The 27605-nt window shown below is 37.5% G+C and overlaps 1 protein-coding gene across 8 annotated transcripts in view; it reads right to left on the bottom strand.

The window, feature by feature from the left end:
* The window catches only part of ATP8B4 (ATPase phospholipid transporting 8B4 (putative)), a 336040-nt gene extending 310756 nt beyond the window's left edge, over positions 1-25284 (bottom strand). For 5 of the 8 annotated variants that reach the window (XM_020978820.2, XM_020979232.2, XM_020979285.2 and 2 more), the window contains exons 1-3: positions 24641-24811; positions 16401-16490; positions 2364-2432 (exon numbers count right to left, since the gene is read on the bottom strand). In XM_020978820.2, coding sequence (XP_020834479.1) covers positions 2364-2391 — 28 coding nt within the window. In that variant the 5' untranslated portion in view covers positions 2392-2432; positions 16401-16490; positions 24641-24811. The other 3 variants (XM_020978939.2, XM_020978874.2, XM_020979008.2) reach the window with 3 other exon arrangements.
* Between the last annotated feature and the right edge of the window lie 2321 nt (positions 25285-27605).

The following is a 27605-nucleotide window of genomic DNA, read 5'->3' as shown; positions in this document are numbered from 1 at the left end:
CTTATAGACCCAAAAGTCAGTAGCACCCCACTACAGACTCCCTTTGCACAAACAAAAACAGAGCAATGACTAGGGCAGGGAGACCAGAGCTGTGTCCCAGAACACCAAAATACAGAAAGTATAAGAATAAAAATAATGATTTCTAAAGATTTTGCCACTTGCGAATTTGCTACATTTATATTGTGACAGCATTTATGTCCTTTCAGCAGTGTAGAAACAACTGAGCTTAACACCTGGTTAGCAAGAATAATTAGCTAAAATAGGATGTGGCCAGATGGTGAACATCCCCCCTCCACTCCATCCCCCTATGACTGCACCCTAGGTAAGTTCCTCCTCAGAGCAGCTATGCTCTGTTCATTCACCTCTCTCTGCCCCCAACAGCCTCCCTATGATCAGGCCCATGAGGGATCCATCTTCTAGGTGATGGCTCATAAGGCTAGTGTCCTGGAATCCCCCTTCCTGCTCAACTGAATTTGTCTTAACTACATCTTGTATTATGCCTACATCATAAATTATAAAGTTGATTTCAGGGTTCCTGTTGTGCCACCAGGCCCAGATCTAAGAGCATATATCATTAAGATTTGGCAAGAACAAGAAGGAACATTCAACATTGTTGTTCTGCTCCTTCTGTGATCCACAGGACACAGAAGCAGAGGAATTTAGGGCAAGAGAACTTCTCTAAGAATCTGACACTTATCTCTCCAATCCACAGGTTAATGTGACTCTGCATAGCTTTTATTTCAAGTATGCAATTATCTAAGATAGAACAGGGAGGCAGCATGGTATAGTGGAAAGAGCATTGGTTCTAGAGTCAGAGGAACTGAGTTCAAATGTGATATCTGATGTGTGGCTTTTGATAACTCTCTGAATCTCTCTGGACCTCAGTTTTCTCATCTGTAAAGTGAGCTGGAGAAGGAAATGGCAAACCACTCCAGTATCCTTGCCAAGAAAACTCCAAATGAGGTCATGAACAGAACAACTGAACAACAACAGAAGATTTTGTTACTCAAAACCCCAGTAACATAAGTGGTAGTAACCCAGAACTACCAGTCCTAATGATCCCAAGGCCATTGTAACAATCCACCAGGCACAGGTTGGGCTTATCCCTTACCTACATTCAATTCCACTGGATGCTTATAGCTTTGCCTTTGATTACCATCATTACACAAAAATGATAGCTGTTTGCAAAACAAAAGTAAAAGGAATACCCAAGTGGTCAGTTCTTTTTTAAAGAACATTTCTACCGAGGCTATAATCCTATCAACTGGCCTTTCATTGTGGCTACACCCAATCTCTCAGTTCTGTTCTGTTACCTCCCAGTTGTTCCTGGCCACTTAGTTAGACTCCATTCTCCCTTGGACACATGGTCCAGGTGCCTGGCATTCTGTTCACCCCAGCTTACTGGTCACTCCCATCCAGATTCTCCTGAGACCCCTCCTCCAGTCACCCCAAACTACTTGGCTACTCCTAAATCCTTCCCACAGTCTTTCTGTATATAAGATTCATCTCATATTCTTAAAATCTAGCCACTGCTCATATTCTTAATAATCTAGCCAATAGCTCAGTAATGTTCAGATTCCTTAAGAGTCTGGCCAATATGGCAGATGTTCTAATAAACCTTGTCTTTGGCTGGAAAAAAAAAACTGTATCCACTTCAGCTAAGTCCTCTTACAGGTATTCATGTCAAACAATGATTAAAATGAATTAAAGTTTTTTTAATTCACTTTTAATATGAAGATTATGAGAAAGCTCTAGAATCTTGGGTTGGGAATCAAGAGACAGGAGGGGTGTGAAAGTCTACCAGAGAGCAGAATGAAGACTGTGGATGGAAGCTCCAGGGAGGCATATTTTAGATCCAGCTCAGGACAAACCTGCTAATCATTAGTGTTGTCCAACCACAAAATGGTCTATCATGTCAAATAGCAACTTTTCTGTCAATGGAAGTGTCCAAGAAGAGGCCATTAAGAAAGATGTCAAAGGGATTTATGCTGTAGTGGGGGTGGACAATATGACACCTAAAGTCATTTTCAACACTAAAATTCTGTGGTCAAAAGGAAATTAAAACTAAAAACAATATTAACTTAGATGTCTAGGTTCATTGAAAAAAAAATGCCCATAAAAACCCTGCTACCAGCTTCCATTGAACAATAACCTCTATAGTTGAATGAAAGATAACTCTCTTTCCTCCTGCCAGTACACTGTACCAAAAAGTTACTAATATGGTATATCTTATTAATAATGTTCCATTAAGACAAAAATACTCATCCAAGTAAAAAAAAATTTAATTTCATATAATCTTGGACCAAAATTAATTCTAATTATAAAAATTCAGTTATATATCCTCCAAATCCCTTATTACTTACCAAGTAATTTCTTTTCACCACAAAACATTATGACGTCAGATCAGCTCCCACAGGACCTCAAGAGACCTCCTGTGTGAATAATATAAGTGCATATCATTAATATTTTATAAGGATTCATTAAACACAAACCTTTTGAATTCCATTCTTCTTCCTAGTCAAAATAAAGTGTTTGGAAAGCCATAGGTATCATAAGGAACACAGTAATACATATTTAATCATCTCAAAGCCTTCCTAAGTATGAATCAGAGAAACCCGACATTCTATAATTGAGGTCACAAAGAACTTCAATACTGCAAAATAGAATATTAAGAGCAAATAGAAGCATCCTGCTCATTTTCTTTTTGGTTTGAACCAACAGCTGTATCTGTGATTCCAGCATTGCGGAGAACTCGCTGATGGGAAAACTGCCTATACCATTGTGCAAACTCTGGGTCACTGATTAAATCACTTGCCCATGATTGCACAGCATGCAACAGAGAATGGCCTTGAACCTCACTTTATATTTTTAAATCTAGGAAATAAAATTGAGATTCATGTGGGTCTAATGGGCAAAATTTAGGGCTTAATTCAGGAAGAGAGTTCATTGTTCAGTGGAACATGTACTGAATTTAGAGTGAGAAGACCTAGGTCTAAATCTCAGTTTTGCTACATATTGCCTATGTGACCCTGACTAAGTCACTCTCTGAGCCTTAGTTTATCCATCTATAAAATGAGGGTTGGACTATTCTTGTAACAATTTATCTGAGGCCATGCACAAAGGAATGCAAATCTTCTGACTTCCAATCTATGGTTCTTTGCTAGCACATCACATTTTTAAATGGCATTTTAATTATTTTTAATAAGTGCAGGCTAATCATTTTCATGTATGTTACTCCATTTAAGGTTTTTCAATTATTCAGCACATTTCTTAAGTTATTTTAATCTCCCAAACCATAATTTTTTAAATATAAGAAACAAAATATATGTGGCTTTATGCTAATCTATTGAGCAAAATCAAGCTTAAATCAGACAGATAATACAAGGCCTAAAAACTTCTGAGGGTTGTGGTAAGAAGGTCAAAAACATGCAAAAAGAAAAAAGAAAATACATTAAAGAATTCTTATTTTTGGAAGAAGTATTATATGAGCAAAGTAAGGTTTAGAGTGATTAAATGTCTAAATCAAGTCATAATTGTTGTAAATAAAAATGTTGTTTAAGTATGTTCAAAGGAAAGCTAGGTGGTACAGTGGATAGAGTGCTGGGTCTGAATTCAGGAAGACTCATCTCCCTGAGTTCCAATCCAGCCTTAGACACTTACTAGCTGTGTGGCCCTAGGAAAGTCACTTAACCTTGTTCATCTCAGTTTCCTCATCTGTAAAATGAGCTGGAAAAGGAAATGGCAAACCACTCCAATATCTCTGCCAAGAAAACTCCAAATAGGGTTATGAAGAGTCAGACACATCTGAAAACAACTGAATAAGAAATACGTTCAAAGTGTTCAGAGAAAAATAAAAATAGACTAGTCAGAATTTTGGAATATAAGTTGTGAAAACTCTTTTGGGTACCTGCTTCAGTAAAGAAAATCTTTTCAACGCTAATTAACCTCAGAATATAAAGAAGAGTGAAGAAAGGACATTACATAAGGAATCATATCTCCATGGAAGGTAAAGGTCAACTGGTTTCACCTAAAACACAGCAAACCAAGACGTAATGAGACTTTTCTGTTTCAATAAAGAACACATATGAATCTAAAGAGGACATTGAAAAACTTCTAAGGTGCAGAGTCAGAAGAATAGTGTCATCTTAATAAGTTATACGAGGAAAAAGGATGCTTCTCTTCATCCTAGAGCAGGGGTCCATAACCTATGCTCTGTGAACTTTTAAAAATATATCTAAATAGATAACTATTTCAATATGATTCATCTCCTTTGTAATCCTATGTATTTTATTTTATGCACTTAAAAACATTATTCTGGCTATGAAATTATTATGACCAAATGCGGTCCCAAAGAAGAAATGTAAGAATGCAACCCTCTCTCCTCTCTGCAGTTATAGAGGAGTGAGTGTGGAACACTGTATATCATGTCAGATATGGTTGATATGTTGGTTACCCCTGAAATTCTTTTAAAATTGTTATAAACTATTTCTCTTGGGAAGAGAAAGGGGTAGTAATATACTGGGAAATGAAGGTAAAATAAAATCAAAAGATATCAATAAAATTCACATTAAAAAAGAAAAAAAAAAACATTATTCTGAGAAAGGGTCTATAGGCTTCACCAATGTACCATTTAGTGAAAAAAATTCCAGAGGGAGGAATGAGCTGAAATCTCACTTGAAGCAAGGTCAACATGCTTGGGAAAAGACTAAGTTCTTTCATGGCATTAATCCCATCAGGAGCTCCTACCATTTCTTTCATTCCCACCACAGAGGAACTCTCTTCTCTCTCAGGTGCATTGCTCACTTCTTTCCTGATAGATTTTTAGGATAAAGGAAGGTAGCCTCTGTCTTTTCTGGTATGGACACAGCCCCAAGGCTCCCAGGAGCTCACATAGACAGATATAGGCAATAGTCCTCCCTCAGAATGATCTGCAATGCCCCCATCACCCAAACTTAACTCAATGAGCCTACCCTATTCTAATATACCTGATGATACCTAAATTGCAGGCATAATGCCTAGGAAGAATTAACCCAACTCTAGAGAGCCTGCACTGGAAATCCAACCCTACTTAGTGACAACAAATATCATATGCAGAAATTCAAAGCAGAGCTGGAACAAAAGCCCAGGTGTCCCAACTCCTGTCTAATGTCATTGCAATTGTACCAAAGTGCCTCCCAAAGAGGTTGTGACAAAGTGGCTTTATATCTACTTTAAAATATTACAGTGATCTCTTTTAAAGACCAGTGTCTAATGTAAAGGAGCAAGGATAGCCTTCATCTATTGGGGAATGAATGAACAACATATGGTATATAAAAGTGATGGAATACTATTGTGCTATAAGAAATGATGAAGGGAATTGCTCCAGAAAACTGGAAATACTTATATAAACTGATGCAAATTAAAGTGGACAGAAGCAAAGAACAATTTATGCAATAATGAGAATATTATAAAGACAAACAATTTTTGAAAGACTTAGGAACTATGATCAACACAGAGACCAAGCACAATTCCAGAGCACTTAATTTCCATATCAGCATAGCAAACATCCCGAATGCTTCCCCCAGGTCAGAAGCCTGCCAGAATCTATATACTGTCCTATCTCCCTCAGCTCTAACCCTTACGGTTTTAAAGTAATTTTGGCATCCAAGCATGAAACATGCTGCCCACCTCCTGATAGAGATGTGATGGACTCAAAGAGCAGATTGAGATATATTCTATTTGAACATAGCTGATGTAGGTATCTGTTTTGCTTAACTATACATGTTTGAAACGGGTTTTGCTTTTCTTACTTTCACAATGGGGGTGGGAGAGAGGAAGCAGAAGGGAGAGAAGGCAGATCTTCATTTGAAAATAAATAACTTTCTAATGGTAGCTGGTGAGGAGGGGAAAAAGAGAAAGTTACATGACAAATTTGTTGTATATTTAAAAGGAATAGCAAGTTGTACATAATAGATTTGCAGTTTCAAGTGCAATCCTCTTTTTTTCTAATCCACTTTGTTATGGAAATGTTTGTGTTATTTCTTGAGTTCATAATAAAAAAATTTTTAGATAAAAAAATTTTACTAAGTTTTTTTTTATAAAAAAAAAAAGAAAGAAAAATATGTAGACGCTTTTTGTCAAAGGCCACATCATAAAAAGTGTCAGAGGACATAAAATGTCATTCTCTTACAGTTCCTCACATATGACTCAACATCTCCTTTCTCTGTGCCTTTGCAATACTTGTCCCCCATGCTTAGAACACATTTCTGCTTCACCTCCAACTCTTAGAATCCCTAGTTTCCTTCAGAATTCAGTTCAAGTGCCATCTTCTACACCAAGTTTTTCCTGATCTACCCCCCTCAAAACAATTATTGTCTCTTCTCTCCTAAAAATTGCTGTGTGTCTATTTTGTATAAATTTTTTATGTAACTATACATACCTGTGTTTCCTCCAATAAAACATAAGCTATATGAGAGGAAGGATTATTTCTTTTTCAATCTTTTTATCCCCATGGTTAGCAAAGTGCCTGTCATATAGTAGGAATGTTATAAATGTTTGTTCATTCATTGGTCTATTTAATGATTGACTAGTAAGTTAGGATATTTTATTACATTTTTATTTTACCATTTAGTAAGCCAATAAGCATTTACTAAGTGCCTACTATCTACTAGGATCTGTGCTCAGTGCTGAAGGTACAAAGAAAAGCAAAAGACATTCCCTTCTCTTAGTGAACTCACAGTCTAACAGGAGAGAGAATATGCAAATACCTATGAGCATACAAATGACATACAGGATAAATGTGTGTCGTCATGTGATAAATACATTAGATAGTGAAAGATTCTGAGTGATTTATAATGATGTTCTACTCAGTCTGAAAACAGAACCAGAATTAATAATAACTGAAAATTAAAACATTAGTATTCTTTGCTCTTCTAAATCTTGCTCTAAATTGTACATGCTCATTAATGTAAAACCTAGATCAAGATCAAAAATAATAATAAAACCTAGTTACAATATAATACTTTCTCATACTAAACTTCAACTGACTATATTTTAATTCTGAGCTTAACTCCCATATCAAAGTCCTGAATTCTTCCCCCAGGTCAGAAGCCTGCCAGAGTCTATATGCCGATCTTGTCTTCCTCAGCTCTAACACTTAGTTAGGGTTTTAAAGTAACTTTGGCATTTAAAATCCGTCGGTTGCCTACACCCAGCTTATCACAGAAACGACATTGTCTCCCTAGCATTCCTTTAAAATCTTTGGAATAATTTACCTACTTTCTATATTAGAGATAATTGGCTTTCTGCTCATCTTAAAAGAGGATGCTAACCACCCATAATTTCTGAATCTTTCCCATTAAAAGTCAGAAACATAAAAGAAGGATCAAGTCATCTTTATCCTATATGCAAGGGAAAGAGCAGCAGTGATTGTGTTGAATAAAAAAGACAAAATGTAGTGGGTACAGGGAAGTAGTTGCTAACAAAAAGGTTGGGGAACACATTATGACCCCAGCTACCCTCTAATCAAAATATGATGGGAGTAGGAGGAGAATCTGTGCTAGGTGTTTTCCTGAGACCACAGCAGTTGGGTTCCAGAATGGCTCTCATCTACCAAAGCCTTACCTATGTGGTTCTTCTTACAAGTGATTTCTCAGTTCCACCTCAGAGCAGTAGAAGAAATATGAGCCTCTCAGGTTCAAATCCCATCTCTGAAACTTAATACTTTTTTTACTTTGGACAAGTCACTTTACCTCCTACAAATGCAGTTCCCTTAGCTATAAAAGAAGGGGGTTGGACTAGATAGGTCCTGAGGTCCTTTCCAGCTCTGGACCTATATCGTGACCTCCCCCAGCAAAGGCTTCAAAACACAGAAATAAAGTGGAAAATATAAGTTAAGGAGAAACATTTTCCTATAATTTAATTTCTTTAAAGTGCTGGTGGTTCACTAAGCCTATCAAAGAGGCAGAGGTAATATTTGGAGGGAAAACATTTATTGTAAAGAATTCATTTTTTTTACCAATCTGGGGTCTGTGACAGGCAATCTCTACACTTTCTGCTTAACCTTGCTTTTTATAAACCAAAGTGAATTTACTCATTCATATATGACAATGATATCCAAATGACGTGATATAGTGGAAAGAGACTCCTATCTTATCGTCAGGAAAGAGCTGCATTCTGTTTTAAGTAACTGCCCTTGGGCCTTGCAATAACATATTAAATTCAGGCTCAGTCAGTAGGGAGATCCAGTGGGAAATGGAGCCTCATGCACAAACAGGTTCTAGGATCTTGAATGCAATGGAATAATATATATGTGAAGTGCTCTGCAAACATTCAAGTGTCATGTAAACATCATGATACAGTTGGAATGTGCTAGGCGTCTCTGTTGTTAGAGTGTCTGGCCTCAGATTCTGTCTCTGCCATTTATGGACAGTAAGACCTTGGGAAAATCACTTACCCTTCCTGGGCCTCAGTTTCCCCATCTGTAAAATAAAGTGGTTGACATGAAGGCCTCCGAGATCCCTTCTAAACCTAGATCTATGATCCTATAATCAGCTGCCATCCAAAGATACTAAACTCATCCAGAACACTTCCAGGTTGGACTAAATACCGACATTTTTCAAAGGGCATTAACAACTATTTTCTCAAATATCCCAAAGTGAGCAGGGGAAAAGGCCAATGTTTCTCAGGACCAGACTTAACAGTTTATCTCACTCACTCATAAGTGATCTGAGCTCCATTGCTAACTTACCATGTAATTTAGAGTAAGCCCTAAGTTAACAACTTCTCTGTACTTCATTTCCTCAAAGTCTGTTCAACAAGAGGTTTAGACTAACCAATATCTAAAAGTCCCATTCCAGCTTTAATCAGATCAAATGAGATAATGTTTGTAAAAGGCACTTAGCATAGTGCCTGTCATATAATAGGTAATAGATAATGTTTATTCCCTCCTCACCCTTCTTCTTCTAATATACCATGATAAAAGCAATGGATTTGGGGTCAGAGGACCTGAGTTTGAATTAGGCTGTGCTACTTACTTGTTGTATGTCTGTGGGCAAGTAACTTAGCCTCTCCAAATCTCAGTGTCCCATCTATAAAATGAGGGGTTTGGACCAGATGTTCTCTATGGTTCCTTTCAGTTCTGAATCCTATGTTTTTCTTTTTCTCACTTTGCTATCACATGATTTGACTCTTTCGGTCAGTCTCGTAAATGAAACTCAAACTCTAACACATTCATTTTTCCTTTAAAAAGAAAAGGATACCTAACAAAAGGTTTGGTGGGGAAAAAACTGAGAATCTTTGACCAAAAAAAAATGGACATTATATATGGATTTAGGTGGTCTGTATTCTATAATATTATTTTGTGGGGAAGGGGAATTAACTGGATTTAACTTAATAGCTGCAAAAAATATATATACTGTTACTTAATTTGATGATGTACCATGTGACTTCCCCTTAGGATTTGCTGCTGAACCTTTTGGCTTTAACAGCTATGAACCTTCTTCCTCCTTTTGAATGAACTTTGAGGCCATAGTCTTGGTTCAGACATTCATGCCAAATGTTTCGTTGACATGAGTAATACTCACATATACTACAGATTTGGCTCTTTCAGTGAAAACAATATAGACACTTGGACTACTGCTCTTCATACTTTCTTACAGTAAAAAGACTGTGGTATTACAGCTTCTAGAACAACAGCTGAAGCATCCCAAAGGTAGTGTATATTTAGCTTTAAAATTGTGTCTGTAGAAAAAAAAATGAAATGCCATTCTAAAGATGCTGTGGTAAGTTCCACATGTCCTTGTGAGTGACCATGGAAACATATACTAAACAAAAGAAGAAGGAAGGGTCCAAGAATAAACATGGATCTCCAAGCCCCACTGACTCATAAATCAATTGAGAGTAATATCTTCAGATTTCCCCAAGTCAACTAGTCAATCATTGATATCTGATTAATGTGTAGGTCACCTGTGCAGAAGAACAAGGCTTCATTCTGCATTTTGGGTGTAGTTTATCTGGAACAGTTCATTCACATTATAAACGATTGCAGGGAAAACAATTGTCTGTTTTCCCCTGCTAGTCAAGGAATCCTGCTTACAGTGATTTCCAATTAACTTCTATACTATTACTATAGATGGGATTTGAATGCTAGAATCAGACATTTGTATTTTATTCAGTAGGCAATAGGAAGCTACTAAACATGTTTGAGAGGTGGTGACATCATAACTACATTAGGAAGATTGTGTAGAAAGCACAATTAAGGTTGAATTGAAGAAGATTATAAAGTCAAGGCTAAACACAAGGAAATTAGAATAGTCTAGACAAGAAGAGATGAGAGCCTTAACTAGTGTGGTTGTATGTGAGACATACTGTAACAGTAGAAAGGAGGGGGAAGACTTGTGGAGAATCATCTAACATAGCTATGGGTCCTGCTAGCTTTCTCTGTTCTATACCCACACTCTAGGATCATCCAGGGGTTTGGAGAGAGGAAATTACTTGCCTAAGACTTTGCTTACAGATAATGAAAGCCAATAAAGAATTATGCTCATTTGTGAAAAAATGTCTTCGAAGTTTCCCTCAAATGAGCCGTCTTATGATTTTGATTAAAAAAAAAAAGCAGAGTAGGAGAGGAAGACAGTTCATTCTCAATCATTAAAAACAACAACCACAACAATGTGTTTCAATACTCACAGAAATAAGCCAGTAAACATCCATTGCTAGAGTGAGCTATTTCTAGAATTTTAAGATGTTTGGCCAATTGGACAAACCAGCTAACCAAAAAATTCTTCCTGAATTAAAATAAACTTGAAGGTATGGCCCAGGACCAAATCAAGGTAAATATCTTTAAGTATGTTGAAAAGTTGTGGTTTCATCAGTCTGTTGCCCACGTCTAAAGAGAAAAGATCAGGACCACATCACGGCCAATCTAGGTCACCCACTCAATAGTAGGAGACATTTTAACATTAGCCACTTATATTTTATATGAATCATATAAATATCCTGTCTGCCAAGTCTAACAGTTGTGTGTTTGTACATTAACTGTTGTCATCGAAGGTATATATTTCAGCAACAATATATCTGCCAGTAGAAATTTAAAGACATGATAATTTATCACACTTTTCATAAGTTTTAGGCACTTTAAGTTACCAAATTATAGTTTCTGGGACCTCCGTAGGCCTTTTAGTTACTGAAAACCAAAAATAAAATTCTGAGAGGTTTTTCTCTAGAATATTTAATGATTTACTTAAATTTTTCTGCCCTATCACCTGAGAGTTCTAACTTTTTGTGTCTTCTGTCTTATCATTTGGTAGGGGAGGTAGTTTCTTTTATGGATGATAACTCATGCTGAAAATCAAATTTTTTTAAATTGTTTTTTTAATTTGGTACCTATTAAATACCTCACTCTGGAGAATAACAAAGATCATGCTTTTTTAAAAATGCTTCTGTTTTTTAACACTAATAGCTGGAGAAGGAAATGGCAAACCGCTCTGGTATCTTTGCCAAGAAAACCCCAAATGGGGTCACAAAGAATCGGATATAAGTCAACAACAACAACAAAAATAATAAATTTTTTGAAAACCTGTAGAATTAAGTCAAAAGCTCTGAGACAGCATGGCCTAACAGATAGAACATCAGCCTCAAAAGACTTGGCTTCATCTTGCCTGTACCTCATACTAATAAGGTGTCCACTGGCAAGTCACAACTTTTATGGGCTTCAGTTTCCTCATCTGCAAAAATGAGTATGAGGAGACCAGACTAGATAACCTCTGGTTCCAAACTCCATGCTCTTTCCACTAGACCATGAGCTAGTTCCCTTCCTAAAGAAGGTTCAACCTGATAATGACCTTTTAGTTATCATAATCAATGAAAATAGAACTTGGGTCTTTATTTAAAAGTTGTCATAAGTTGTGAACTGCTCCAACCATTATGGAGAAAGATTACCCAAAGGACTATCAAATTGTGCATACTCTTTGACCAAACAATACCACTATTAGGTGTACATCCCAAAGAGATCAAAGAAAAAGGAAAATGACTCAAGTGTGCAAAAATATTTACAATAGCTCTTTTTATGGTGGAAAAAAATTTGAAATTGAGTAGATGTTCATCAGTTGGGGAATGGTTGAACCAGTTGTATATGATTGTGATGGAATACTATTATGCTATAAGGATGGTTTCAGCAAAACCTGGGGAGATGTAAATGAACTGATGCAAAGTGGAGTAAAAAGAACAGGAGAACATTGTACACAGTAATAGTAATATTGCATGATGATAAACTGTGAATGATTTAGCTATTCTAATCAATACATTGATCCAAGACAATTCTGAAAGACTTAAGATGAAAAACGCTACCCATCTCCAGAGAGAATTGATGGAAATTAAAGCACAATTTTTTTCACTTTCTTTTTCTTGCTTTTTTTTTTTTTGCAATATGGCTAATACAGAAATATGTTTTGCATGATTTCACATGTATAATTGATATCCTATTTCTTGCTTTCTCAATGGGTAGGGGAAGGGTGGGACAGAGGGAGAGAATTTGAAACTTTAAAAAATTTTAATGAATTTTTAAAATAAAGACATAATAATTTTTTTAGGCAATTTGGGTTAAGTGACTTGCCCAGGGTCACACAGCTAGTAAGTGTCAAGTATTTGGTCTGAGGCTGGATTTAAACTCAGGTCCTCCTGACTTCAAGACTGGTGTTCTATCCACTGTGCCACATAGCTGCCTCTAAATTTATTTTTTAAAAGAAGAATTGACATGGTCTGTCAGAGAATGACATATTTTATGGTGACCCAAAAGGGTCAAAAGTGTAAAAACTCATCAGCAGCCACTTAACATTTGCTCATATTTGGTAGTTGGTTATCTTAGAAGAAACCAGCTTATCAATAACAAAATAATCTCAGGAATCAGAGAACCTGGGTTCAAGTCCCACCTCCATTGCTCACAACCTGACTGTCCCTAGATAAGTCACTTAGCCTCCTTAGAACTCAGCTGAAATTCCTTCCAACTTAACACTCACAGTCTTAAAATGTAACTGTCATGTTATAACATCCTTAAATGAAGAGAACCAAATGGTATAATGGATAGAGAACTGGACCTGGACTCAAGAGATCTGGGTTTGAACCTCACCTCATATTCACAAGGCCTCTGATCTCTCAGAGCCTCAGTTTCTTTATCAATTAAATTGAGTCACCATAGTTGTACTATTTCACAGGGTTGTGATGATGAAAGCAATCTGAAAATCTTTAAAGACCTTTACAAATCTTGGTTAATGTTGTATAGTGAACTGACTTTAGGGCCTTAAATGCCTCACAAGAATCTGCTGGTGCTGTGTTTTCACAGGGTCAGATTTCTGGCAACAAGGAAAAGAAAAGGACACAAGACGAGACCACAAGGGGACAAGATAGACCCAGGAAGAAGAAAGGAACAAGAGCACTCAGGAAATTGAAATAAACATTGCTCTCAAAACAGGCTATCCCTTCTCCTCCTTCTCCTCATTTCTGCTTGCCAGTTTGGCAGCCTTAACAATGTGGCTTAAGGGACTCTTTCCAACCAAAGGGCAAATGGCATCAAATAATATGTCCACACCATAAAGGAAATGATGAGGCAGTGAAGTAGCAAAATGGAGATAGTACAGGATTCAGAATCAGGAAAAACTGGCTTCAAATCCTACCTCCGATAATTATTAGTTGTGTGACCACGGGCAAGGAATTCAACATCTCAGAATCAGTTTCCTCATTGGTAAAATAGGGATATTAATAAGACCTACCTCACAGGGTTATTGTGAGGATAGAATGAGATAATACACACAAAGTACTTTGCAAACCTTAAACTAATATGCAATTTTAAGCTAATGATCAATACTATTGGTAATAATAATTTCCATCTCTGTAATTCTTTAAGGCTTCCAAAATGCTTTCCTCACATGAACCCCATGAGCTAGGTAGGGCAAACATTGTTACCTCCATTTCACAGATGAGGAAATTGTGACTTGCCTATGGTCACATAGCATTTCCCACTCACCTTTATTTAATACTTCCTGAAATTCAGTGTTCATTTTAAAAGATCCAAGGCCATCAACCAGAAATCAGTGTTAGCATTGTGTCAATTTTTTAACTGAATCAATAATTTTGTTGGTATAGGAATATTGTGGAAATACCCTCTACCAATACAGATGAGTACCAGCTCTTCATTGAGTCATAGAGAGTTGTCTGGGGCAATGAGAGGTTACCTAACCTGCTCAATCACACACATAGTTGTTGTGAGAGATGGGATTTGAACTCATGTCTTCCTGACTCTGAAAATGATTCTATCACTGTACTTTGCCTCTCACTGCAGTTAATCATACTCTCCCAAAAATTCCTTTCCAAGCTTTAAAATGTTATTACCAACCACCCTAAGCAACCTATTTTTGAAATGACTGAAATTATCTCTTTCCAATTGTCCTTAAATCCTTCCATTCTGAAGAGAAACAGGATAAGTTTTACTTTTAAATTTTATCTTTCTTTTGATGGTTCCTTTACAGTTATTATATCACAACAATATATCTGTTAAGTAAATCAAGACACTTTTAAACAATACTTCATTAGAATTTGAGATGCTTTGTTCACTGATACCATTCAACTTCCTCAACAGTATGATGTAGTGGACAGAGCGTAGAATTTGAAGTCAGAAGACCCAAGTTTGAATTCTGACATAGACATTCAATAGCTGGGTGACCCTGGGATGTCCTTTTACTTTTCTGAGCCTAGATTGATCAACAGATAGACAGAGATATGGATATAGATATATGTGTGTATATGTACATGTATTTATATAATTTTATAATTACATATACACATAGATATGCATATATGTAATCACAAATATACTATATATATACACATATACATACATATTTGTGCAAAATGTTTTGTAAACCTTAAAGTGAGATATAAATGTGAGTTATTATATTTATCTATCACATGGGGATAATAATACTTGCACTACTTATTTCATAATTGTGAGGGAAGCACTGGATAGATGGATGGATGGATGGATGGATGGATAGAGAGATGGAGAGATAGATAGATTGATATGTTACCTGACATTTGCTAACATTGCTTTAATTTTTTAAGTGGCCTTAAATTTTTTTAAAATGAACACTACATTTCAGGAAATATTAAACGGAGGTGAGTGGGACCTCATCTATAAAATAGAGATAACAATACTTTCCCTACCTAGCTCATGGGGTTTGTGTGAGGAGAGCACTTTGGAAGCTTTAAAGTATTATAGAGATGGAAAATGAAATTTTTAATAGATAAGTAGATAGATATAGATGTGTGTAAATACATATATATGTATAGTTTTATATTTATATATACACATATGTGTATAACCATATATTAAAGTGTTTTGCAAGCATTAAAATGAAACATAAATGCCACTTATTATTGTTATATTTATCTGTCAGATGAGAATAATAATACTTGCACTACTTATCTCACAGGATTGTTGTGAGGGAAGCACTACACAGAGACAGACAGATATATAGCTGAGAGAAACAGAAGATAGGCAAGAAGAAATAAAAATAGATGATGAGAAAGAGGTGAATGGTGATAGTAGATAGATAGATAAAAGATAAAGCATTTATTAAACAATTGCTGAGGCAGCTAGATGGCAAAGTTTGTTAGAGTACCGGCCTTGGAGTCAAGAGGACCTGAGTTCAAATCCAGCCTCAGACACATAACAGTCACTAGCTGTGTGACCCTGGGCAAGTCACTTAACCCCAATTGCCTCACCAAAACAAAAACAAACAAAAAAAAAAAAACAATTGCTATGTGCCAGGCACTGTGCTAAGCACTGAGGACACAAAAACAAGCCAAAAAAAACAGTCTCTTCCTCTCAAGAAGCTTCCATTCCAATGTGGGAGGAGGGAAACAATACACAAAAGGGAGGGGGAAAGAGGGCAAGTCTTCCAGGGAGGAGGTAGAAGAGTAGAGAGAGTCAGAACACCTTAAAACATTTTTTAAATGGGAGCTGTATCATTTTGCTAACAAGCAAAGCTGATCCAAAGAACTGAAAAAAAAAAAGAAGAAGAAAGAAAGAAAAGTTTTGCCATACTAAGGCATACACTTGGTCCATTCAGTCCAATGTTTGGCCTCTGCTGGTGATATCAAAGGATGTTTTGGGGAAAAGCACAGTTGCCCACCTTAACAATGCAGATCAATTTGTTAAGTTACTTGAATCCCTTAGAAGGTGACCCTAAGTGTTAAAGGTGGGGTTTGAACTCAGGTCTTTACAGATTTTAAACTCACTTTTTCTTTCCACTGCTTTAAAAAAAAACTAGCTCTATAAGCAGTCTTACAACTCCAAAATAGATGCTTACAGGAGCCTCTAAGAATTAAAATTTTGTCTTTTCATTGTTATAAATTTCTCAACTTACCAGAACTCTACAGCAGTCTTTTTCTCCCCATCTAACTGACGCCAGACCAATCATAACCATCTTTTATTTAGCTCCTGGTTCAGAGATGGTCTAAGAGAAATGAAAAAGCAAAATCAGCCAGCATGAACAACATTACAAATTTTTTTTTAAACCTAGCTCTATAGATAGACCCTTACAATTCTGAAACTTAAGAATCTATAGATGCTAGCAAAAGCAAAACATACTTGAAATTACAGGATCTTTACTTAAATAATTTCCCACTCTAAATCGGAGGGAGTGAGCTCTCAGCATAATGCTTCCCTTGGCGGGTTCCTTTATATCGCTTATGAAGGTACCACAGTATTTGGGCCAATGTACTTGTACTAGACGAGAAAGCAGAGAAATAGGGAGGAAATAAAGGGGTTGTTCAAAGTGATTTGTGAAATGATTGCTCTTGTTTTTTCCCATTAGGTTTTTTCCCTTTTCTTTCATCTTTCCAGTTTAGGATTTAAATGCATTTTCTCCGCAAGGAACCTGCTAGTGCTCCAGATTGTGGCTCCAGTATCTCCCAACCGGAGTAGAAATACGTCACTTAACCCCTGACCAATCCCTGGCCCTGCAGGGCAATTTGTGCAGTTCACCACCGACCTATTCTTAAATGTGACCCACGGCCCAAGGCAGGTGAGAGGAATTCAAATGCGTAGGAAGGAGAGTAGAGAGGCAGCTTGGGGGGGTAAGGAAATGAGTAGTCAATTACTCACCCTCTTCCACCCCGGCAGCTTTCAAGTTAAAGTAGGAAGAGTAGGTGTCAAAAGACCTAGGTTCAATCCCCTTTCCTGCCACTTAGTCAAGTGACCACAGGCAAGTCAAAAAACTAATATGAGCCTCTGTTTTCTCATAATAGGGACAATATATCCACTACTTAACTCCAAGGGACTACGCAAGGAAAAGGCTTTCTGTAAAGGTCAGAGGGCTACATGAATGTGAGTTATTAACTTAATCGTCCCTTTGCCTCGATGAAGACAAAGCGCCTTCCTCTTTCTGAAAGAAATACTCCCTAAGGAAAGCACTGTACCTTTAGATGTGAAATTGATTAATATCGTTAAAGCCTTGAATTCCTCTGTAAGCAGCAGCGAGAGAAGGAGGGGGAGAGAGATACAGCAGAGACACACACACAGAGAAATAAAACAGGAACAATTTTTTTTCTTGTTCCCCACTCCGGCGCCCGCAGGATGGAGGGTAAAAGCGGAAGGATACAAATAAGGAAACACGAATACAACTTGCTTGTGAGCTTCCTTCAAGCCTCTGCTGCATGCTTGCTCTCGGAGAGACATGAAATATGTGATATATCTTTTTCCCATTTTGGTTTGCTCTTCGGGAAGGGTTCAGAGTGGGTTTTGTTTTGGTTTTTAATAACTATTTCTGTGCTATGCTTTCACGTGTGATACAAGAGAGCATGACTGCACAGAGTACTAATGATATAAGAAGAAGCAGCGAGAGCACTGGATTTAGAGTCCAAAAGTCTTGGGTTCAAGTGCTGACTGCTACTGCTGCGACCGTGGATAAGTTACTTCCCCAGCTTGGGCTTCCCTATCTGCATCTATAAAATGAGGAAGGTTGGACTAGATATCACCAAGATACCTTCCCAGTCTAAATTTTGAGTTCCAATCAGATTTAATTAACTAATTAATGTTAATAAAGGCTAAAATCTTAATAGTGCTTCAAGGTTTACAAATTATTTTACATATCCTATTTTATTTGATCCCTACAACAATCCTGAGAGGTAGATGCTATTTTTATTGACATTTTACAAATGATGAAATTGAAGACAGGTCAATTAGTATTTATTAAGTACCTTTTACCTGTCAGGTGCTAGTGTCTGAGGCCAGGTGTGAATTCCAGTCTTCCTGACTTCAAGTCGAATTCCATCTACTTATGCCACCTAGCTGCACCTAAATGTTGATAGAATCATACTTTCACACAAAATGGGCCTCTCTTCCAAGTTGTTGGGCTTGCCCACCCTTTCCCTCGCCAGAATAGTCCCGAATTGATTGAACCAGACTGTAAACTTGATTTGATTTCATGACTTGCTTGCCAACGATGATCAACCAGTTAGAAATTCCTAGTATGTCTTTATTTCTAGTCAATAAAGTAAATCAACCATACTTGGCTTAGATTTGTGTGTGTGTTTGACATGAGGTAGACCAACCTCAGCACATCACAATGACACCATTATTTGCAGTATTACTTGCACCATTAGCTGCAGTATTACTTGCAGTATCATCATTAACAGCAACTTGAATTTATTAAGCACCTACGAGTTGAGACTGACTTAAAGGCTAGAGAAAGCAAAGAGGTATGTGGCATGGTCTTTGCTCTTGGGGATTTTACAGTCTAGCTGGGAAGACAGGACATAAACGTATGAGCATAAATAACTATACAAAGTAGCTTACACAAAGTGACAAATAAGACAGAGACAATAAGAGCTTAGAGGAAGGACTAATTCACCAGGACTGAGCTAATCGGAGAATCTCTCACAGAGGTAAAGGAATTTGAAATGGACGTTGGAAATCATATAAAATATCAATAAGTAAAAGAGTGGGACCAGCATCCCAAGCAAAAAGAATTATTTGAGGAAAACCTCAGAGGTAGGAACGAACATGGCTATCTAGAGGAAATTATATTTGATGTTTAGAGAAGTAGGTAGGAGCCAGATTATGACATGGGAATGGGATATGGATAGGGCTTCATGTAGGAGGTGGTACCAAGCAGAGCTTTGGAAGGACCTAAAGATTTTACTAGTTGGAAGAGAAGAGAAATTCCAAGCATGAGGGACAGCCTATGCAAAGGAGTTGGAGGAAGGAGATGGATAAATTTTGTATAATGACCACCCAGTCAGTCAGTCTGGCTGAAAAAAAAATAAGAGTAACAATGTGCAATAAACCTAGAAAAATAAAATCTAAAGAACTCTAAAAATCAAACAGGAGTTTTTATTTTGTCCTAAAGACAAGAGGAAGCCACCAACTTTTATAGAACAGGGGAGCAACATGGTCAGATCTGAGTTTTAGAAATGTCCTTTTAGCAGCTGTGTGGAGAATGGATTGTCAAGGGGAGAGACTAAAAGTAATAGGAGACTATTGAAATAGCCTAGGAGAGAGATAAGAAGGGTTTGATCTAAGGTGGTTGATGTATATACAGAAAAAAGGATCGCATACAAGATATAATATGCCAGTTTACATGGAATTGATACAAGTATATAAGAGCAAGAGCTATTCTTCAATGAAATGGGCAATGGATATGGAAAAGTGCTCCAAACCACTAATAATAAGAGAAATTCAAATTAAAACAATTCAGAGGTTCTATCTCATACCCATCAGGTTGGCAAAGATGAAATCAAAAGGCTAATAATGATTGGTGGAAGGGCTGTGAGAGAATAGGCATACTAACACATCGTTGGTAGATTTGTGAGTCCAAAGCAATTTGGACCTGTACTCAAATAGTCAATAACCTGTGCAGATCCTTTGACCCCTCGATACTATTAGTAGGCATATACCTAAAGAGATCAAAGAGACAGAACACAAATGCAGTAAAATGTTTATACCACTTTCTGTAATAGCAAAAAAAAAAATTGAAACAAAGTGGGTACCTTTCAATTGGAAAATTATAAATAAATTACAGCATAGCAATATAATAGAGGGTTACAAGGCTAACAATGGGGAAGATAGAGTCAGAAAAATGTGGAAGGACTTTATGAACTGATGCAGAGTTAATTGAGCAGAACCAGAAGAATAGTCTATACAGGGACTACAATATTTTAAAGGGAACAACAGTGGAAGATTTAAGGAAATAAGTATGAAGTATGCCCTGCACTGCTTTACAAATATTTGATCCTCATAACCAGAGGAGGTAGGTGCTATTATTATCCTCATTATACAGTTAGGAAACTGCAGGATATAGAATTAAGTGACTTATACAAGATCACATGGCTGGTAAGTATCTGAGGCAGGATTTAAAATCAGGTCTTCCACATTCCAGGCTGGGTACTCTACCCACTGTTCCACTTAGCTGCCTCCAGCTTAAGAACAACAATGAATGCAATAAGGAAACGCTTGAAAAGACTGACCATAATTGACGTTTCTCTTCCCCTGGCAAAGAGGTGATAGCTGCACTAGAGCTACAGCATGGGATATATATTTTCAGAGATGGCCAAGGTGGAATTGTTCTGCTTGACTAAGCTCATTTGTTACAAGGGAGGGTGTTTATTGGGAGAATGGGGTATTAGATGGAGGGTGGTAATGAAAAAAAAAAAGGAGGAGGAAAGAGGTGAAAGAAGAGAGAGTCAATGAAACTTTTTTTTTTAAACACACAGAGGAGAGCAGAGGGAAGTTCAGAAAGGGACACAGACAAACAGGGCAGTGTTGGAACTACCAAGTTGAATCTAAAAATTCCTAAATGCCCCAAATCAGGTTAAAATGTAACTGTGAAATGTTTAACAAAATAAATTAAAATGTAATACAACAGATAATGCTAATTTGTGGTTTTCTAAGTCACTATCAGCCTATTTCTATATGAGTTTGACAGCACTTATTAGTATATAATTAAATTAAGCAGTCCGTATTGGAGATTCATAATGTCATGCACAATCCTTTTTCTTTTCTTCCTTATATTAAGGAAACATTTGTGTTTCTTGGTGTTTATCCATTTCATAATAAAAAATTAAAAATGTGTTGCCTGTAGGTAAAATCAGGGGGTTAGCAACTGATTGAATATGAAGAGTGGGGTGGGGATGTGGGAGACAGAGGCAGACAGAGAAAGGGAGAGAGGAGTTTGGTGACTTGAAAGATGGGGTAGTGCTGCTATCCAAGGCTCCAATGTAATGAAAGTGAGAAGGAAAAAGAAAGGATCAGAATGATTATGAAACAGAAAGAAGGAGAGAGGGGCTTTTTTGAGTGATAGGAGCTGGGAGAGTTGCCAGTCCAGATTTCTTGTAACCCACCATGGGTTCATTCTTCACCCTAATTGCAGGCAAGGCACCAGATAGACCACCAATGTGTGGTTTCTAATAGTCTCTAACCTTCAGCAGGGTCAATGGTGCAACAAGTTACATCTCCTTTCTCCAAACTTGGGAGGGGCAACTCAATGTGACTGTAGTCATCTGACTCCCCCAACCCCACCCAGCACCACCAACCTTGACTCCTCATTCTTTTTTATCCCCATATTCAATCAGTTTCCAAGTTTTGTCATTTCTACCTTCACAGTATCTCTCATATGTCCCCGTTCCTTTGCCCCTTTCTCTCTTCTGACACGGCCACCACCCTGGTCAAGTCCCTCATCACCTTATATTTAGACTATTACAATAAGCTACTAGTTGAACTCAGCTGTCAAAATGATCTTCCTAAAGTGTAAGTTTGATGATGTTATCCCTTTCTGAATTAACCCCAATCAATCAATCAACATTTATTTAAACCCCAAAGGCTCCTAATCCTCTGACTGACTTTTAAAAATCTCTGTAGCCTGGTCTCTTTCTACCTTTCTTCATATTTACACCACCATCACCACCACCACATGATCTGCAATTCAGTGACAGTGGCTCTCTTACTGTTTCTCAGATGAGAAAATCCACCTCCCAACTCCAGGCATCTTCACTTTCGTCCCCTTTGTCTAGAATTCTCTCCCTCATCTTCCTCCTAACTTCCCTTAGCTTCCTTTAAGTCTGAGCCAAAATCATGCCCTATGCAAAAGATCTTTCCTTATCTCCCTTTAATGCTAGCACCTTACCTCAGTGGATTATTTCCAATTTATCTTGTATTTATTTTGTTTACATATAGTTATTTGCATGACATCTCCACCTTAAAAACAGAGACTGTCGTTTTTACCATTTCTTGTAACCTCATTGCTTAGCACAGAGCCCAACACATAGTTGGTGTTCAATTAATGCTCATTGGCTATAGATAAAATAGATAAAGATGTGTTTCTTGTATCCCATTCGTGGACTCCAGACTCTAGTTCTCTAGCCCCTTCCTCTGATCAAAAGAGTAAAGGATCTGCATTTACACTTTGACAAGCCATTCCATTTGGGTATAGTAACTCACAAAAATTCAATTGAACAAGTAGTTATTTAAGTGCTTAAGAGAGCTGAGACAACCAAACAAATGGGTACACAGTTAGTTTGGGAGGAAGGAAAACTTGGATTCAAGTCCTGACTCTGATATACACTAATTGTGTGACCATAGACAAATCACGTCACTTCTAAACGTACCCTTGCAACTCTCTAAAATTAAAATACAGATGAGTTAGGTTATTAGTTTGAATTAGTGAAGGAAATTTCTCCACTGAGAGTTAACAAAAAAAAATTATAAAATCACAGATATGCACAAAAAAACACTAAAATATGATATAAACCCTATTCTCTAGAAGTTTATAAACCAATAGGGATGGGAGTTGGGGAAAGAAGTAAAGAACGCATGCAAAAATAATAAAGCTACAAGAGAGAATGTGATCAGTGTAAAGCAGAGGTCAGGGCAAAGTGTTGTGAAAAATTTGAAAGATTATTTCAGGTTTACTGCTGTCCCTATTTCAGAGTCCCCTGATAACGTGGAATTAGGGCGGTTCTCTCCCCAAGTTCCTCTTTGAACTTGATGTTTCAAGACAGATATGGTGTCATAGAATGAAAAAAAAAAAGAGAGCGTCTAGGAAATGGATTTACAAAGACATTTTCCCCAGAATCATTTGATTTTGTTTTGTACAGACCTGCAATTTTATTAGTCTAGAGAATTCCTAGTAAGGAACCTCTGTTCTACAATTTATAGTCTGAAATAGGTGCCTGGGACTGAGAGATCAGGTGACTTGCCCAAGGTCATACAGCCAGCTTGTTTCAGAGGCAGAATTCAAACCCAGGGCTTCCTGAGTCTTGAGACCAGCTCTCTATCCACCTCTTTCCAACACCTTTTCATAAATAGATCTAAGAATTAATCTTGTTTTTCTGTTCTTCTACAAAAAACAAATATGGCAACAGAAATGCTACCTCCAGTGTAATCACTATTTTCCATTCACTTCTAAATGTTCATTTAAGTCTCTACCCAGATAATGTAAACTTCAACTTTCTATATGAAATGGGAAAGGGAGGGAGGGAGAGACAGTGACATCTGTTAATGTTCTCACTCTGTGCTCATGTATGAATCCCTTGATTTTTCACAAAGATTCACTCTTGATGAAACATAATACGCAAAAGCATGGTAGATAATTGCTGGTTAGAAGACCCAGCTCTGAAGTCACTTACTGCTATAGAGATAAGCTAAAGCAATTACCTGAGCAAATGGGGATTTGTCCTGGACACAGGTGTTGCTGAAGTAAGATGAGATGCCTTATTTTCCCCAATTCCCCTTCTGATATGCAATTATCCACCTTGTTTATTTTTTTTTCCAGTCTAATCATTAGGTGGGTACCTATGACAGCCCAGTAGCTCTTAACAAAATATCCATTTTTTTTTCTGCTTGGACAAATCTTTGCAGTTAAAAAGACTACCTTCAGTCCTAAAATGGATCAACTTATTTATACACTGATGCAAACTGATGTTTACCTTTACAGCATAATTTGACAGTTGAATTAAACTACAGAAACCATTATGCACTAAAGCCACCTAGGCAGCACTGAAATGTAGCTACAAAATGGAATCAGCATAAAAAATAAAGATAAAAATCATAGCAATAGATGTGGTCTATTTCAAGTTCACAAAGCATTTTCTGTACATTCTCATTGTAGCCTCAAGACAGTCCTTTAGGTAGGTACTATAGATATTATTCCCATTTTATGGATGATAAAGCTGAGTCTTAAAGAGGTAAACTGTCTTGATTGGGGTAACATAACCACTAAATATCAGAGTTGGTATTTGAACATAGATCCTTTCTGACAAGTGGTCCTGAACTTTATCCACTACACCATGGAAACAATATGCCCATACAACCCCTACGAAAAAGAAAAAAAGAAAGAAAAGAAAGGAAAGGAAAGACATGCCATTTAGAGTAGGAAGAAAGTATGCTGAGGGTTTTCTGTATTGCTAAGCCACACAATAAAAAGGGGGGGGGGATGCCAGCAAAACACAAAACTGAAACTGAGAAAACTGAAACAGGAGCAAAGCCTGCCTCCAAACTAGACAGAGCCTGAAAGTTATTTACCTTTGAGTCACTAGGTGTGACTTCCCACCCCCATCCAAAGCCAACCCCTCCCCACCGTACCCCTCCCAACCCCACCCACTCACTCACCAGAAAACAAGCTTTCCTGGCAGTGCTGGGGGACTTAATCAGTAATCATGCCGTCTGTCACCTCACCATGTGTCGTGAGAAAACCAAGATTAGTCCCCAAACTCTGACAATTAGTTAGGAAAACAAACTCTCTTGGGGCATTTTCTGGGGACTGGAAATCGGACAAATGGCCACTTACCAGTATAGGAAGTTGCTAAATAAACAATCATCATCCTTCAGACCGGAAAAGAGAAAGCAGTTGCAGGGAGACCTCACAGCCAAGCTGATGAGAGATGGGTCAAACAGTTAGTCCATGAAATCTGCTCAAAGGCTAAAGGTACCTCTCCTTCTTGGGGCCACTGTTTCTACTGCTGCTGCATTGAAGACCTGGCTTATCTTGTAGGAACAAAAGGAAATTCCCAAGAGCCTGCAACTCTCAGTGATGGCTTCCTCTGTGCAAGGAGAGACCTCAGAGAGAGATGAAAGTGTGCCTACTCACTTAAGAGGGGCACAATCCCATGTTTTCTTGCCCAAACTTTCATCAACACTAAAGTGAAAGTGGTAAATGTATATTCTAGGTATTTCTACCTGTTTCTATAGTGATAGATGGGCTTATAGAGGTGCTTAAAAAAAGAGTGCAGTCTTCAGGTGAATGAAAGCAAAGCATTCTTAAGTAATATTTAATACAGCACACTGACACTTCTCCTTCTCCAGTCTCCCCACCTTCAATTCACAGGAAATGCATATTAACCCTGACATTGCCAAAGGACCAATTCAAATAAGTAGGCTCTATTATTAGCAGGGGTTTGACCCTCCCATCTTGGTAGCATCTGTTCTCCTTGATGAAGACAACCAACCACTATTATCAAAGAAGGAATTTGACCGGTATAAACAAACAGGTCCCATTTGAGTATCTAATAGAATTTAGCTTATGTAGTTTTCATTGGAAGAGGAGGGTCCTTTTTTTTAAAGCAGAAAATTATTAACCCTAGTGAAGTAATTCCAAAGCCATTTGGGTATTTTTCCAGTGTCTTGTCAGACTTTCGGGTTTAAACACTGAAACTAAATGAACTGATGGCTTGATACATGTTATCTTTTGTATCTCTACAGCTTGGCTTTACACTGAGGGCTAGATCGAACAGAATGGTATACCCATGTGGGGTTGTGACCCACAGTTTAAGAGTCGCTGAAAGGGTTGAGAGTAGAAAAAAGTATAAGACACCCTGGATAGAGGTGGGAGGAATCCCAGGCTACTGATATTTGTGCAGTAGAAAGAAATTTATAGAATCTTAGAGCTAGAAAGAATACCTTAGATATCACCTAGTCCAAGACCTCCACTTTACGTATTACAAAGAAAAAGTTCTTTCTAGAGTAGTTATTTGGAGACAGACCACTTCAAGGAAAACCCGAAGACAAGTTAAATTCGAGGGTTATTAGTAAGGAGTAGCAAGAAGTTTTAAAAACTTGAAAATCCTAGTTCTACAAAAGTAGGCACATTACTTCAATGCAAAGGCAGTTCATTAAACAGAACATATAGAAGAGTAGGGCAAATATCAAGAAATATAGTACCGGCCCCCAACAAGACCACGGCTGTACATACATAGCCAGCAGTAAGAGAGGGACTATGTGTTGCCTAAGTAACATATACCCAGGGTTTCATCCTAACTGAAATATTTCTCAGCCTCCAAAGCTACTTCTTTTTTTTTTATCTTTTTCTTCTTCTTCTTCCTCTTCACAGAGCTGCTGATGTCAATTGCTAGTCTGCAGACATCATCCCCTGGGCTGCTTTCTCCACTATGCAGCCGTATGCTGGTTCTCCAATGTGCTACTACTGCCATCTATTGGTTCTTTACCAAATTGCAGTCGCTATGGAACGCCTCTGAAGGGAAGTACTTACTGCCCTTTTGTGAATGCACCTCTAGCTCCTCAAGGCTAGTTTAGTTCTTTTGTGAGTAATACCCACAGCCTCATCCAGCCAGCAAAGGAGTTCCCTCTTAGCTCAGATCAGTCTTTTGAATTGTTTTGCTTCCACCTTAGCATCAACTTTCTCCACCCACTTGATATGTGGATTGGAGTAACTAAATTCTTTTAACTGTCATTATACCCCTTCCTTTAAACTAACACTGGAAACCTGCAGATTACCCTCTAATAGAGGGTACCTTGCATTGCCGCAGCTTAATTACTATTCTCCCTACATTTGTTTCCTATGTTGTGATTAGCCCATTGTGGAACATTTCTCTTCCGGGCATAAAAAAAAAAAAACCAGTCAAGGCAATTTGCTACTCCTATGTCACAGTATCAGTTGTTTCATATTTGGTTGACTAACCTTCCATTCACAATGGCAACTTTCTCCTAAATCTCAGTTGTTAGAAACATCCTCCTTCTTGGACAATTATGTCATTTCCTATGTGGAATTTTTTATCATTATGAAGACTTTTATTTTAATGGTGAGAGCTTCCATAGCATCAGTCATCCTCTTGTTTATGCCTCTATGAGTAAGAACTACCTAATTTGGGTTTTAATTATTACTCATGTAATTGTTTTAAGATAGCAAAAGAGAGAGACAGAAAAATAGAAAGATGGAGGTGGATAGATTAAGTGAAAGAGAAGAGGAAAAAGAAAGACATGAGCTTGATTGCTAATCCCTTATATAGAAGCTGCTAAAAATAAAAAAACTGAAAATCATGTATGATTTCAATCATGTAAAAACATGTGTATGTTCCACCCAAGTAGGAACACAGTTAAAATCCTATACACAATAAATTTAGAATAAATATTTCACAGAATGAAGAGTTGAAAGGAATCAAAGAAGCCATCACAACTGAGCAAGAATCCCCTCTATGACATGACTAATAAGTGGTCATCTAGTTTTGTCTGAAAGACTTCCAAGAGGGGCTAACCCATTCTGTGTTGGGCCATATCATGTTTGCATGGCTTTAATTTTTAGATAACTTCTCTTCACACCAAATGGCCACTCTGCAACTTT

Source organism: Phascolarctos cinereus, unplaced genomic scaffold, assembly GCF_003287225.1.
Source record: "Phascolarctos cinereus isolate Bilbo 61053 unplaced genomic scaffold, phaCin_HiC Scaffold_3;HRSCAF=262, whole genome shotgun sequence".
Classification (NCBI taxonomy): Eukaryota; Metazoa; Chordata; class Mammalia; order Diprotodontia; family Phascolarctidae; genus Phascolarctos; species Phascolarctos cinereus.
This window is presented reverse-complemented; position numbering and strand designations above follow the sequence as displayed.